Raw genomic sequence first — 16,196 nt, forward strand, 5'->3', positions numbered from 1 at the left:
CAAAAAGGCCAAGGTAGCAGTTACATTATAATTTCAGGGGAGGAGGAAGTCTGGACGGGAACCAGAGAGCGTGATGGGATAGGTGGGAGGTGCTGTGGCAGGGCAGAGGATTAAGGAGGTCAGGTGAGACTGTTGTGCTGCTCTTTATCTCAGCTGTTCAATGACTCAGCGCTGGATGTTCTCACATCTGTGTTTCAGCTGGCTTTTATTTTTAGCAAACGCAACGTGTAGATATGTGAGATATTATTCTGCAGAAAGTACGAATTCATACTATTAAATACACTTTAGATTTTGTAATTTTGTTTACACAAATCATTAATTGTGCCTTGAATTACTTACTCATTATGTTGCGTATGTAATCGAAGGATCTGAGAACTCTAATGGCATTAATTTAGATGTTGACAGAAATACAAAAACAGGGACAAAACTAATCCAAGGACTTCTACAACAGTTTTGTCAGTTTGAAATAATAATATCTGTGTAAAATACAAGGCCTACCTGTGTATGCAGTGAACACACGAGTGGTTAAAAATACTGGAAAACATGTTTCCCAGTTTAGACACTTTTGAAAAAATATGAGTTGATATGAAAACATTTGATCTTCCCTAATTTCAACATGAGAGAAGCCTTAGATCCAAATTAAACTGTATTATTTGGAATGATGAGGCTTTTCAATAAAATGCAACGACCCAACTTTAACATAAAGCACATCTTCTCACTCTGAGGACATGTTTTGTGTTGCATCTTATGAGCGACAGACCGCATCACTTCAGATCGCACTGTCCTGAGATTTCTTTGTCCTCAGACTGTGTGACTATGTCAAGACAGTCCACAGGGAACGTACTAAGGGATGAATGGAATAAATGATGTAACAATTAGAGTTAATCATCGAATTAATTATATTGACCCAGACTCCATGACGAGTCCTCAAAACTAAACAACAGAACAGCCCTTTAGAAAAACACACAGAGGCTTTTTTGGCCAAAAACAAAACACAGTTAGAAAAACAAACCACTGTTATGATTTCTCAATGCTATGGTTAAAGTTTAGTTAAAGTCTGGTACAAAAACAACTCTTTCAAGTTTTGGGTTAAATGACTACTTTGTTAAGATGGTCATGGTTACGTTAATAACCACTAAGTTAAGGTTAGGGAACGACATTTTCATGGACTAAAGAAACCAATGAAACAGCATGCACCATAACTGAAAGCAAAATGTAAGAGACTCTCACAATGAGCTGAAATGAAACAAGTGTTCAAACCTTCAGTGAATACTGTAAATAAAAAGTCTCATACTACAGTTCATCTACGGCGTGTGGTGTTGCACCGTGACGGCCCCAGCCCCTGCTCTTACACGCACAGGAGCTCAGCGGAGTGAAGGACAGACAGACAGCAGAAAGATGAGGCCTGTTTCCACTGCAGGAACTTCGGGGTAAATATACGGGGCCGTTGGTGCGTGTCTCCACCGCAGGAACCACCCCCGAAGGACAGAGTTCCGGAACTTTTACAGGGGCTAAACAAGTCCCTGCCTCGGAGTAGGTACTCAGAACCCCGAGAAACTCCTGGCTGGGGCTTGGGATTTACTTGGTGCTGATTGGATATACTCAAGACGAGATGTGACGTCAACAGAAAGCGGCAAAATAGCCGGCATTTTTAAAACTCAGCAGACGAGGGTTAGCTCGTTCATAGCTTCAGTAACTCAATAAACGGTCCGTGAAAAAAATATTTTTTCCAGCGGATATCTTAGTTACAACATGATTGAGCTAGCAAAGCAGTTTTGTGTTGCTATGTGTGGTATTTATTCAGTTTTGGGAAATCACGATGTCTAGAAAGCATCAGTGGCTGCAGCTGACAGGGACAGCTAACAGCAGCAGCAAAGCTAACATCAGGACGTCATCTGTTAAAAGCCTCCCGTTGTCGGATACGACATGAAACTACTCCAGTTAGCTCAATCATGTTGTAACTAAGACATCTGTTAAAATAAAAAAAAATTCACGGACCGTTTCTTGAGTTACTGAGTATTACAGACACCGCTAAGGGCTAACAGCTAACGCTGCGTCGCCACGGTCAAAATGGTCGCACAACGATTACGTCACATCCAGAGCCCGTAACTTTACAGGAACCTTCCTCCTACTCCGCTCTCTCAGTGGAGACACAGCGGTTGAGAGGGCCGAGCGAGAGGACGTTCTTGTAGTAGTTCCTGCCCCCCAAATAGTACCAGGAACTTCTTCAGTGGAAACGGGCCTATGGAGAGTTGACAACGGCTGCACTTTGCGTTTCTGTGCATGAAAGCTTCACAAGTAAAAGCACCGGTGTGATAGCTGACCTAAAACAAAAAATGGATATATCTCATCCTGACCAGTTAAAAAATACCTTGTTCGACCCTGATACTGGTCTTTGAAACTGCATCAGTACATCCATAGTGCCAAGCTAAGCTTACACCCAAATGAGCTCAGGCTACTTGTCCCTATACAAATAAACATTAAGTCAATGAAAGACTGTGGTTACTGAAATAAAACTAAACACAGTGTTTGTTGCAGGTCTGTGACAGGACGTGAAATCTGGCCTTGTTCATGGAGTTGGTTGTTCAACACATCCACCCACCATCACTTCTCATTCATCCACATGGATCCACACTGCTCCACTTCTGCCACCAGAAAAAATATCATCCGAAAGTTGTTGTGTGTTGTCTTGTCATTACAGACTACATTACAGAAGGATGGGCACACCTGGGTGATGTACTGTGCATTATCACGTGCACCCTGTTTCCATTAATACACCTGCAATGTCTACAACATATCTTGTTCTGTATTTGTGTCCTAAGCTGCCAGAGAGCAGCGGGGATAAGGCGCTGACCTTTGGTTTGTTTTTTCCTTATCCCGATGATCGGCACATCTGGGTGATGTCAGTATACATTGGATGTGTTTCCATTCACATCCCCTACAATGGCAGAGGAACGCCGGCACTCAGTCCTGTTCTTATGCATAATTCTCACTGACTGGCCAGCTCCGTGTAATAATTTGTGCTTGTCATAGTGACTTTATCGCACAGCATTCTGTTTGCTGTGCTAAACCCAACATTTGTTTATTGTGTTTCATATCACAGGCCCACAAATATTTATCCATATCTCATAACTATCACTTTGATCCTCCGCCTGACCCTCCCTGTGTCCAAGGATATTCATTTATTTAAAAAGGTCTTGGCAATTTAATTGTTCTATATCGCCACGCTATTATTACTATAATCAGGGTATTTTAATATAAAGCAGTAACCACTGTATGTGAACACATGACAGGGTCAGACCTGCAGCACTGGATTTGAAATGAACTGTAATAAACTGGAGCTTCTGTGAAACAACATGACATCATCCATTTAAGATCAACGTTTATCCTTCTGACATAAATTTGGTGAAAGCAACACAAATGTAGTTTAATAAGTAACTTATTACTCTTATTAAATCTTTGCTAAATGATCTGGCATGACTCTGGCCATACGTGGTTACGTGAGGAGAATAATTGTTCTCGTCTCAATAACAGGAAAACAGTTGCTTAAGTGACGAGAAACACCTTTTAATGAAAGCTGACTGATACTGCTTGTTGCTCAGACACTTCAAATTGTCATTTAAATTCTTTCTCACGACAAAACCTTCGAATGTCTTGAGTCTCTTTATTCTGCAACATAACCTATTACTCTACACAGAGTAATATTGTAAAGTAACTAGTAAGTAGTATTTAATATATTACATTTTGAGAGTAACTGATACACTGATACAGGACTCAACTGCCTGCATTGCCACAACCTTTGGCACTGAATGGTTGCACATCGTGAGGGACAGACTCATCCAACATCCATGCAGTTTCTCAGGATATGTATCTTAATGTGGCCAAAGAGGGCGGGTGGAGCTGAGTGTGATAGGCTGAGACACCTGTCAATCAAGTAATATTAATCACATCAAAAATAAATAATCAATTAAAAAAGGCATCATTAAAAGATATAAAAGTGTACACTGAGAGCATCACTATATTTAAATCAACTTGTTTTGTCAGATTCAATAAGAAATGTATTTTAGTGTTTTATCTACTGCCAGTAAGACAGGAAAAATAATTCACTTTCCAATTTATTTTTTTTACATTTTCCTCCTCAGTGCTTTGTGCCGTTTGGACTGAAGCCTGGGAGGTTTGGAAAACTGATTTTTACATATCTTTAATCCCAGTGGATGCTTTTAAAAAACTGCCAGAATTCATATTAAAGAGACGGAAAATGTAAAAACTCAAATCACAGAGGAATTCTACTTTGTTTGTTCTGAGCTGTTAATCACTTTAGAAAACGAGGGGTCATTTTATCTTCAGAGATCTAATTCTGGCGATTAAACCTCTCTCTCCTTCACACCTTGAACGCTGCCAAAATGTTAACGCCTCATCACCTCCACACTTTAACTCCTGTGCCGTACATGTTGTCGCCTCCTCCTCCTGCTCGCTCGCCGCAGCCTCTGATCTTTGCCACGTCGCCATCGTTCATTAACCGCTCAACAGCCGAAACGCTGCCGCCCACAAAGCGACACTTCAGCAAAACACATCTCCAAGGACAAGAGTGCAATTAATTAGGCTTGTTGTGTGATCTTTGGCTCTGGAGCTGCAGGAATAAAAACCCTCTTTATCTTTCACACATGTTTAACACGGTACGATGACAAACTTACAAGAAAAAAACAACAAAAAAAAAAACACCCCAACAAGCACATGACTGAATGCAAAGCACGGCCACTTTGCATTTCCAGGCTGCTTTATTTTCCACCCAACGCTTCGAGTGTCTGAATGCGGATGGAAACACAAATATGGAAACCAACTGTGACGGACAGGGTGAATAATAAAACTGCAGGCAGATCGACGGACTCACAGGGACTTCCACATATTTGGCAGCTGCTTTCACCTTTCAGCAGGGGGAGGCAGGAGGAGGAGGAGGAGAGGGGGGGAGAAGAAGAAGATGAAGAAGAAGAAGAAGAAGAAGAAGAAGAAGAAGAAGAAGAATGACACTGAAGTTCAGCTGGGAAGATCTGGTTTCCAGCAAATAACAGGCTGCCTCTGTGAGCGGTGAAAGAAACAGCTCGGTGCTCTCTGTTTCTAGGAACAAAAAGAAGGCTACTCACTGTGAAAGAGAGGATTGAAGAGAAGAATGTCCCTTCATCGTATCTCGAGAGCTTGGAGAGGACGCCATCCAAAACAGCAGCAAACTGCAGACACAATAACAGTTTACTGCTTTCATTTCACATTCATTTTGAATTAAGAAAAAACTTCTAAAATCTCTTTTTGCTACAACCTTTGTGTCTGAGAATGAGTTTTATTTTCTCAAACCATGTGTGAAAAAATGTGACGGTGCAGCCAGAATGTTCAACTTATTTTAGGCATTTTCTAAAATCAGGTTTTTATTATCTTGAGTCTGGTGAAGGTAGGGTAGAGAAAAAATCTTGAAACAGTGATTTAGAAATTACTCTCACTGCTCTGGTACATGGTTTCCTTTTGTTTCTTGAAATTAAAATACATTAGTGTTTCTTCAAGGGAATTAAAAAAAAATCTCATAAACCAATCACAATTACAAACAACATAAAAAATTATATATGAAGACTTTTCAATAAACAAATAAATGTAGGTAGTAAACAAAAAGTGGATACATCCATCATGCTACTATCTCAGACTAAAGCTCAACCACCTATTTAAAAACATTAAAAACAAAAACTTGAGAAAAATAAGAAAGAAAAAAAAAAACTGAAATAAATAAATTCACACATTGCAGCAAAAAAAGAAAAAAAAAACACTAAATAAAAGAAAAAAGATCATTTCTATCAGGTGTAAAGATAAAAAAGAAAAAAATACAAAGCATAAAATAATGAGTGAATAAAAAAAAATAAATCTGTGATAACTACTTAAAAAAGTAAGGTTTCACTCCACTATGTAGAAAAAGGAAAATCAAAAAATACAAAGTAAAATACAAAATAAAAAAGCCAAACAATAGAACAATAAAGAAATCCTGAGTGTAAACAGCCAGTGAGAGGATCTGACTGAAGGATAAAGAGATATTTACCCTTGTGACAAGGGAGGAAATCATTTCTTTAAACGTGTCGTCAATCAGAACATCGATCTTTGAGTGGTACTGTTGCTGCAGGGAGGAGGGGGGAGACACGGAGGAGGGGGGGAGGACAAAAAGCAATATTTTATTATTTTCAGGAAACTGAGAGGACACAAAGGCTAAAAATGACTCCTCGCCTCCCTGATACAGAACAACACTATTGTCTACGCTGTAAAAGACAGAAAGAAAAACCTTCAACACTCGGTATGAACATCAAGCCTTCACACACACACACACACACACACACACACACACCAGCGAGGCGTGAAAAACCTTACCATCCGTGTAACGCTGCTGAGTTAAGCAGCTAATAGGACCATTATGTGGCTGAATGACATTCCCGTCCGCGCTGGAAAAGCGAAGGAATCTGAAGGATACTTTTTGTGCGTCTCCCTACAATTAGAGCAGCCTTGTATTTCTCTAAAGCACCGGTCCAGCTGCGAGGACCAAAGGCTCACACAAGATTCAATTAATCCGCCATTTCATGTCTCGTTTGGCCCCCCCTAAAACATATTCATGGCACCTTTTCCCTTGAAGGAAGGAGAGGGAAAAAAAAGGCTGGGGCTGAGCGCTGAATGGCAGCAGCAGCAGGGGAGTTCATCTCTTGGCGACAATGCCCTTTCACTGGCCGTCTAAAGAACACCCAAATTAAAAATTTCAATCAACAAAGCGCACAGATCGCTGACAAATTGTGGGTCCAGGGAGGTCACCGCTGCCAGCCCTAATTTTGTTTTTTTTTCCCTCCACAAGTCCGCAAAATGGCAGTTCTCTTTCAACGCGCCGAATCTTTCTGGCGAATCTTGAGAGCTTTTCTTTTTTTCTCTCTCTCTCTCTTCTTACCTCAATTAACATTGCTGATTTTACCTTCTTTATTTCTACAAAGGCTGCCATAAAAAGCAGAGAGAAGAAGAAGAAGAAAATGTTTGGTCTTTGCCATGTGCGCAGCAAAAACTGAAAAGAACAATTATAGCTTTTAAAAACATTTATCTGGTTGTTGAGCTGCAGTCGGCGCCGCTACTTCAGCTCTGTGAGGCGTTTTAGATTCTGAGCCGGGTCACATTTTCAACACGACCCCCCTGACACTATTTAAATGACCTCAGCAACAAAAGACAGCAGCACGATTAGCATTTTCATTGATTTCAGATGATCAGTACAGTTTAACAGGGGTCTGTAAAAGCAGATTCATTAATCCAGCAGAGGAGTTTCTCGTCTGGATTAAACTGTCAAGTGCAGATTCTTCACAGGCTGTCTGCTCGCTTGCCAGTTGAACTGCTCATGTCTGCAGGCGATAAAAACTTGGACGCCGTTTTCCCTATATCGAGAGGTAAAAGTGAAGAGGGGCAGCAGAACCTGTCGCTGAGGCTTCAGAAATGGCCCAACGCTTTGCTGCAGATGGACGCACTGTAACAATCATGGCAGAGAACGGACCGCGTTAAAAGGTCTGGATCAAGTTCAGACTGACATCTTCAAGACCCTTCAGACTGCTGGTCAGAGGTCAGAGGTCAGGAGGCCTCATTCTCAACACCCACTGGCAAGTGAACATGAATCTACGTCAACTGAACCACATTCATGGAGAATCAAGAGCGTCTGCTGATGTTTGAAGATCACATGGAAAGAACTTAAACATCACAATGGAGGCAAATCTCGCGTCTTTCTAAATCAAGGCTGTGATTTGTTGTTCAAAGTTCAAATCTCAATGTAAATCAGCAGCATCTTATCATACTGTGAACTGCAGCTCATTCCTTGGACAGTATTTTGCACATTCCTGCAGACTGTTCGGCTCCTCAACAGGTATTTTGTGCATATTATTTATAATGATATTTTTGTCATTTTTGTTGTCTTTTTAAGATGTTATTCATGTTTCTTACTCTTTGTTTGGCTTTTATCTTTGACTTTCTCTTACTACGTGTCTTGTTATGCACCAAACACCAAGGCAAAGTCCTTGTTTGTGAAAACCTACATGTCAATTACGTCAATTCTGATTCTGTTGCAGCAGCAATGTCTACGTTTGTAAGTGTGGCTTTAGCAGGATTTATACTTGTGCGGCAAACCCTACGGAATAACCTATGCACGTCGCCTACACCATTGTCAGCATTTATACTTGTGCTGTGGTGTCTGTGTCACTCTGCAGTTACAACTCCAAAACACTAGTTGGCAGCGGTGTTTCGGTGAAGTACTGTAAAATTTAGTTGATTCAAAACACACATTAAACACACATTAAACACACATTAAACATGGCTTAATAGAGACAATATCAAACACAAGAACACAAATCAGCTTCACTATAACTCGCAGCATTCACAGACAAACACTTGTCTTTATCTGGACACATTTTCCCCACAAATACAACATGCTAACGTTATTAGCACAAGCCTATTGCATTTTACATTGTATAAATTAGCCTAGCAGCTAGCAGAGATTTCCTCTTCTCATATGAAACCAGGGACAACAGCAACATTTAACAAAGGTTACGTTACAAAATTCGGCTCCATTACAGCTCACAAGGTTCACTGACAAAACAACTGTCTTATACTAAACAAGTTTTCAAAACAAATACAACATGCTAACGTTATTAGCACAAGCCTATGGCATTTTACGTGGTATAAATTAACCTAGTGGCCAGCAAACTTTTCCTCTGCTCATATGAAGCCAGGATAAATCACACGCAAGACTTTAAATGCTATTTTTGTGGAGGCTTTATTGTCTTCACAATTTATTGTTTCTTATCGGTGAAATTAAAGCAAATAAAAGTTTTGTTTCCACTGAGGGAAATGGTTTCATTTACAAAAACAGACAGGAGGTCTGCGTCGCCGGGACGTGTAGTTACATTTCTGGGGAGGTGCACGTCAGGTTAGCTATACCCGTTAAATTTTATTAAGGCCCAAAAGTACCCAAATTTAAGGGCAGGGTTGCTTGAGTGGCAGGCTGTCTGTGAGGTGTCGCTACAGTTTATGAGTCCGATCCACCCCTCGCTCCTCTACAGCTACGTCCAAATATGCAGTGTTGGGCAGCAGCATCACTACAAGTAGTGACGAGAGTAACTACATTTCTCAGTAGTGAAAAACAAACATCGACTTTCACTCGAGAGAGCTGTGTTCACGAGATTCTAAAGCCAAACCCTGTTCTTTTTTCTTGAACCTAACTATGTGTGTGAAAACGTCAATTCGCAGTGTTTTACTGACGTAGTGCTTTTATTTTGAAAGAGACTGTATGCAAAGTGTACATTTCCTGTGAAAACAGAAGTGTATTTTGAAAGAAGACCCAGAACATCTACAACCAACGCACCCAGGGTACCCTGGACGTCCATGAGTCCACGACCAAACATTGATATGTGATGAGGTCGGAGTGATAGTGTTGTCACGTGAATAACTCCTGATTGGCTGACCAGCTCATCAGATTTAAATGAAGTAGGAATGATGGAAACCAAGCAGTGCTCGGCCTTTTCAGGACCACAGATGGACACCACTGCCACTGGAAAAGGCTCCAGTTAAACATAAAAAAGGAAACTACAATGAAACTGTGTGTGATGTTGTCTCAATCAGTGAAGGCTCCTTACGTGTGTTTAACTGATGAGCTGGTGAAATGAGATTTCAAAACAAAGAAACTTTATATGTCGTGTGGAGAAATGTGACAGGGAAAGAAACAGGCTGAGAGGTGATGGAGGGACTTACCCATTGTTTGTCAATCTGGGATTCAAACAATGACGTGCAGGACAGATGGACATGAGGAACAGGGGAGGACATGAGACAGGGAAAGAGGGCAAACACCGTCAGCCAATCAAATTTTAAAACACATTAAAAAACATTCCCTCATTCGTTTAAATTGAAATCTTCAAGAAAACTTTTTACGAGAGTTAAGGAAACACAAGTCAAGATTAAATGTATTCATGAAACATCTTCAATAATCTTTCCACTCATGTCTGTCTGTAGTTTTTACAATTTTTTTTCGTTTCATCCCCATCACAGCTTTGACCTTGAATCAAACATTTTTTGTGACACTGCACAAGAAAGAGTAATTGTCAGAATTTGCAACACTTCTCTGAGTTATAAAATCAAACATTATCATTATATTTAGTCTCTGTGGGTCCAAATGTATCTGCTATTGTGAGCTGTAAATATTTAACATGTAAAAACGAGCAGAATGTTGTAAAAGCTTTTCTCCTTTTGAAAACTCCAAAGAAGCATTTGGAAAAAAGACGTCTTCAATCAAAGACTCTCTCTTTAATCATCAAGGTTACTCATACAGAGTTTTTGGGGCCGAGTCAAGTTCAGTCTGACAAACTGAATCAAACATTTCGTGCAACAATATTAAATGGAGGTTTGCTGTGTTTGGAAACCCAGAAGGACTTTGTGAAATTAATTTGTTCTAGGGATGGGCAGCACAAGCAAAAACACTATTCGAAAATCATGCAACTATTCGACAATTTTTTCGAATAATCGCCCCCCCGGAGCCACGCACACAGAGATCCATTCATCATTACGCCAGCGCCACACCACCCGCGGAAGTGCTGCGAAGCGCGGCGCACCGACATTCTTGCCCGAGCCGGAGCACATCCGTTCACATCGGGCATTTCTCCACGCCAGTCGACAAGCGGTTCTGCTCCCAGCTGTTTTCTCCATCACCCGACTTGACACATTCGCTCGCGGCTCGCCGCTCGTGCAGAAAACAGACCAGACACCAAAACGATCACTGCAGGGCGCGAGCCAGCCACGGAGCTGCGTGGCGCGGCGCCGCTGGTGTGGATGACACAATCGGTTAACATGGGCGCCGAAAAGAAACTGGCCTTGCTTCTCGGTGCTTTGAGGCTATTCGCAGTGCTTCCGTGGGCGGTGTGGCCCTGGCGTTACGGTCCCTCGCCGCCTCCTGTGTGCCTCGCTCTCAAATGACTGTGCATACTTGTTGTAGACTTGTGATACGCAAGCTTTGCCTCACAGAGTTTACACTGCACCTCATTTTCGTTTATTTTGTCGAAGTTGTTCCACACGGAACTTTTTTTGATGACTGTAGTAGTCTCTGCATGTTTCTCCTGTTTATAGAAGAGCATCAAACTAGCTGGTAGCCCATCTCACGCCGCTGTAGCAATCCTATACTGCCCTCGTGTGGTTAGGAGCTGAATTGCATGTCAAATAAAAGGGGGGAATAAGACAGCGAATAGTAATAGTCGCATTAAAAGATCGATTTTTCAAAAATAAAACGACTATTCGAAATTCGAAAATCGTGACCCATCCCTAGTTTGTTCCTCTTGAGTGGACGGACACAAAACACAATTTGCTGATGTCTCAATGCAAGATGTTGAATCTTTACTCGGGAAATTTGGCTCTATACAATCTTCATCTTCGTTGGGTCTGTAAATATCTGATCACTGAATGTTCTGGATGCTTTAATCTTTAAATCTCCTCGTGATGTCAGTGCACCTAAATGCAAACACTGTAAGTGCACCAAGATGTAATGGATTACATTAGCAACAGGAAAAGACCTCGGTGGAGATACTGTGAACAACAGAGATTGGGGCTTTATCATGCAGACCACATGAGCTTGTGAAGCCCTGATACAACCAACCATTCGCTAAACCCCTCCCCCAAAGAGCGACTGTCCAATCATAACTTAGCAATCCTAACTTAGGCACCAGTGTTGCCAACTTGGTGACTTTCTCTCTAGATTTAGCAACTTCTCACACTCTCTTAGCAACTTTCTGTCAACCAATTTAGCAATTTATTCATACCAACAGGGAAAATACTGAAATATATTAAAAAATATATTGTAATATATTCCCATACATGTTGGAGCAGGGTCTCTCCTTGACCTCTAGTGCCAGCAGTCAACTGACACAACTATAAAAGTGTCTGATGATGTCACGGATATGGGAAAGAGCACATGATGTCATCTGGCAACTTAAAGCATTCTTTGTAGCTGGTGCTAGCTACTGTTATTGGAAAATAGTTGGAGACACTGTTAGTCATGGGATATAGTGGGAGCTATATTCACCACCTGTGTGTTTTAGCCCAGTGGTGCTCAGATGGAGCAGCCACGGTGTCCAGATTTCTCCTTAGCCATTAGTTTAAGGTCCACACTGGTTAATATATTTGACGTCACCTAACTCATCATCAGTGAATCATTTCAGCACTGCACCAAAGAACTTATAAAAGTAATAATTTTTATAAGATGGCGGCACTTTATCTACTATTTGGAAAGTGCGTTCAAGATTTTTCCAATATCATTTTGAACTATGGATGCACCAATATGGATTTTTCACCAACCAGTTTCATAACCGATAATTTCACATTTTTGTATTTCATAAAGAAGTGTACAGCCTGTAGTTTATGACTCTTCATACCTGCCGACATCAGGTCTACCCTCAACGCCCCGCCCCCACATAACACCACCCTATAGATAAACATGATAAACACAAGGATGTGAAAGTAAAATGACTTTTAATCAGTATTAAATCCAGAGTTAACGATAAGACAGAGGGAGATGATGAAGCTCAGTGTAATTCTGTGGTGTATCAGTAAAGTGTATCAACTGCACTGCAGAGTGGAGTCTCTTCTAACAGAGACAAACACAGACCTGCTGATGAACATCAACATCAGCAGGTCTGTGTTACGTCTGCTGTATGAAACGTCTGTATCGTCACGCTGCATTTTTACATACACACCCAGGTGCCGTCTCACCGTCCCACGATAGACTAGGCTACAGCTACCAAGTAGAAAAGTGATGTGCTGTTGATTCACCTCACACATTAACACTCAGCTCAGACAACAAGTTGCTGTGTCTCACACACACACGCAGCCAGAGAGGCAACGTACAAATAATCACTAGCTGCAGCATCACATAGCTGGTGGTTATTAATAAGTTTAACAACAGAGTCGAGTCTTTTAAAAGCTCGGTGTTGGATGTTAGCTGCTGCTGCTAATTAGCTCATGCTAACACTGTGGAGACGGTCCTTCAGTGCAGTGTCTAAACTGTGTCGGAGCGCCAGAGATCAGACCCCCGGCGCAGTCCTGTTGTCTTCCTCTGGAGCTGTGAAAGACGTCCACAGCATGACATGTGTTGCCCTCCTGACGGCGTGCTGCAGCTGTTGTTCTGCTCGCAAACCAAGTTTAAAGGTATGTGTACCGACACCGACTGTGTCAGGTGTGTAGACGCTGCCTTTGTTAAGTCAATGACAGCAGTCTGGCTTCGTATTATCGGCTATAATTTTGATGATTAGAATAATGCATAATGATAAAAATGTTCCATTATTGGCTGATAATTTACCTACCTATCATGCATGCCACTTGTTATCCACTGATTTTTGAAGAATCACCTTTCATTGCAGATAAGTATAAAGGTAAGCAGTAAATATGTGGTCCTGTGCAGAGCTAAGTTTTATTAGAGTGAGGTAGGTTAATCTATATTTTACCAACAGGTAAAATAACTTATTTTACCTTACTTATTTTTTCTTTTCTTGCTGTTTTAGCACTTTGAGATTTTTCGTTAAATATAAAGTGCGTTACAAATAAAATTTATTATTATTATTATTATTATTATTATGTACGAATATAAAGTAAAAAGACAGTATTGGCTTCAGTGGGAGGTTTAAAGATTTGTAACATCAGAAATATGAACTTTCACATGAAGAGCGTGATTCATTTTGACAAAAATAAATTAAGAGATGGATACACGAAATTAGATCAAATGTTTGTGGCAATGAAGACGTCACAATGAAGACCATTTAATGAAGTCATTTAAAGGACCAGCTGACACCCTTTGTGTGGAATACCCCACTTTCTTAATTTCCTCTTTGTATTTAATTTTCTTGCTTTTGTGTCTGAAACTGTCTTTGTGTTGCATCCTGAAAATGTTATAATATGTAAATACAACAGCAGAACCAGTGTGAATGTGGATGCTCTTTGTGTGTGTGAGGCTGGAATACAGAGTGTCCTTCTGCAGGCAGGTATGCAGTGTGTGTCAGCGGGAATAAATGGACAAATGGTGTTTTTGAACGGCGTGTTGGAAGCTGGAGAAGAGAGGAAGCTGAAGGTCAAGAGAGCAGCGAGCTTAGCTCTCTGTCAAGACTGTCTGTGGCCAAAGGGGCTCGCTCTCAGCGACGCCAAGGCCGCTGCCTCACACAGTCTTCACGGTCATCCATTTAACAGCTCATGTCGAGCGTTTGTCCGTTTCAAGTGAACACAAATACACCTGAACTGCCCGTCTGCTGGATGTTTGGAGGGAAACAGTCACGTTTTAGTGGCTGATCTGACAGTTTGACTCGACCCGCGCAGTGTGAGGCTGAAAATAAAAGACGACTGAGGGTTTTCAGAAGCTGACACACTTTGACTCAGAGTCTCTGATGGTGTGCTGTGCAAACTGAAAAATACAAACCATCTATCCGTCTTAAGTGATTTAGCTTGATAGTCAGCCAAGGCTCGACAAACACGAAATATTCTGCCAACGTGGAGATGATTTATGTTGCGTCAGTTTCTCCTCTTGTTTCAGATTTCTAGATCAGATAATGCATCAGTCACACCAGCATTTATGATTTCAGACCAAAATCCATGTCAGTTCTGCAATTAAAGGGATGCACTCATGAAGGTGAAGTAAATCCATGTGGAGCATTTCAGTTTTGGTGAACGTGGACACGAGACTTGGCTCCTGACCAACTGAACAATCCTCAGCACCACCCCTTTCCCTCACAGCACCGATCACAGATAAGTACAGACTCTGTTGACCAGGGGTGGAGAACAATCTATCCTTAAATGCATTGCAATTATCTTTTGAGAGATTATATGTCTCAATGCTGAAAAGTCAATAATTGGAAATTTAAAGGTCCAGTGTGGAGGATTGAGGGAGGATATACGGGCAGAGAGGGAATATAATATAATAAGCGTGTTTTCTTTAGTGTATAATCACCTGAAAATAAGAATTGTTGTGTTTTTGTTACCTTAGAATGAGATGTTAATATCTACATATGGAGCGGGTCCTTGTCTATGGAGCTTGCTATGTTTCTACAGTGGCCCAGAACGGACAAACCAAACACTGGCTCTAGATATGGTCAGTCGTATTTCATGTTAGGCACTGTAGCTAGCAGCCCCTCTGCGACAAACAGCACCAGAAAAATACTTATTTTATTAACGTGAAACTGCTTTATTCAATGTTTTTACCAGTTTATATCACCTTGTGTGTTTGTTTTGCAGAGACAGAGACCTCTGCGGATAATTCAGCCCTCGCTTAAAACCTACTGAACGTCTGGATCTTAAGTTATTGGAGAAAAAAAATTAGCAGATGCTGAGCTAGTGGCCCATCTTTGATGAGACAAACAGTGCAGGAGAAACCCTGATTTTACACGAGTGTGTTTACTGGTTTAAATGAGCTGGTCTGTTTGTTTTGGAGAGGAAGAGACCTCTGAATAATTTAGCTCCCACTAAAAACCTCTTGAACAATGAACAATGAAAGAATCCTAACTATGAGAAGTTTCATCTGGCTGTGGAATAGTTGAAAAGACCTGTTCGTTTTAACATCATAATTCGGCGTTGCAAAGACGCCCAGGAGTATACACAATGGGTTCAAACAGCATTGTCAGCTACAAGTAACTGAGTGCAAATAGCATCTGCCTTGATAAAATAATTCAAAATCTCTCCAACATTATTATGAATTAAGAAAGAAAAACAAGTAATTTTTGGTTGCTTGTTCAAAGGATTAAATTTGAGTTTAGATAAACGATTGGGATGGAGATTTTCAGCAGTGACAAATCATTCAGATCTGATGTTGAAATATCTGGCTGGAGACGTTTGTGAGTGACTACTGACAGTTGTGATCCATTTCCTCTTTGGGTTCAGATAAAGTTCCAACTGGAACATACAGGGATAAACTCCTGGGATCAGTCATGTGACCGTTTACCGCTTACCTCCTGACCGGTGTCCAACACACAGAGTTTGGAGCACTGCTTCTTGGCGTCCATCAGCACGTTGAACATGGTGCAGACAGACAGTGGCACCCGGAAGTCTGTTGACTTACTCGCTTTCTGCATTTTGGAATCAAATGCATATTTTGTTCTGTGGGTCGAAACACATGGAAAGGTTTTTATGATTGTTGTTGC

General features: G+C 41.1%; 1 protein-coding gene across 6 annotated transcripts in view; it reads right to left on the minus strand.

The window, feature by feature from the left end:
- cadps2 (Ca++-dependent secretion activator 2) overlaps positions 1–16,196 on the minus strand; it is a 348,398-nt gene that overhangs the window by 35,585 nt on the left and 296,617 nt on the right. For 2 of the 6 annotated variants that reach the window (XM_078167597.1, XM_078167596.1), the window contains 5 exons: positions 16,005–16,152; positions 9,790–9,804; positions 6,074–6,148; positions 5,142–5,225; positions 4,892–4,924 (listed from right to left, as the gene is read on the minus strand). In XM_078167597.1, the coding sequence (XP_078023723.1) occupies positions 4,892–4,924; positions 5,142–5,225; positions 6,074–6,148; positions 9,790–9,804; positions 16,005–16,152 (355 nt within the window). The remainder of the gene's footprint in view (positions 1–4,891; positions 4,925–5,141; positions 5,226–6,073; positions 6,149–9,789; positions 9,805–16,004; positions 16,153–16,196) is intronic. The other 4 variants (XM_033634619.2, XM_033634621.2, XM_033634620.2 and 1 more) reach the window with 3 other exon arrangements.

This window comes from Epinephelus lanceolatus, chromosome 5 (assembly GCF_041903045.1).
Source record: "Epinephelus lanceolatus isolate andai-2023 chromosome 5, ASM4190304v1, whole genome shotgun sequence".
NCBI classification, from domain to species: domain Eukaryota; kingdom Metazoa; phylum Chordata; class Actinopteri; order Perciformes; family Serranidae; genus Epinephelus; species Epinephelus lanceolatus.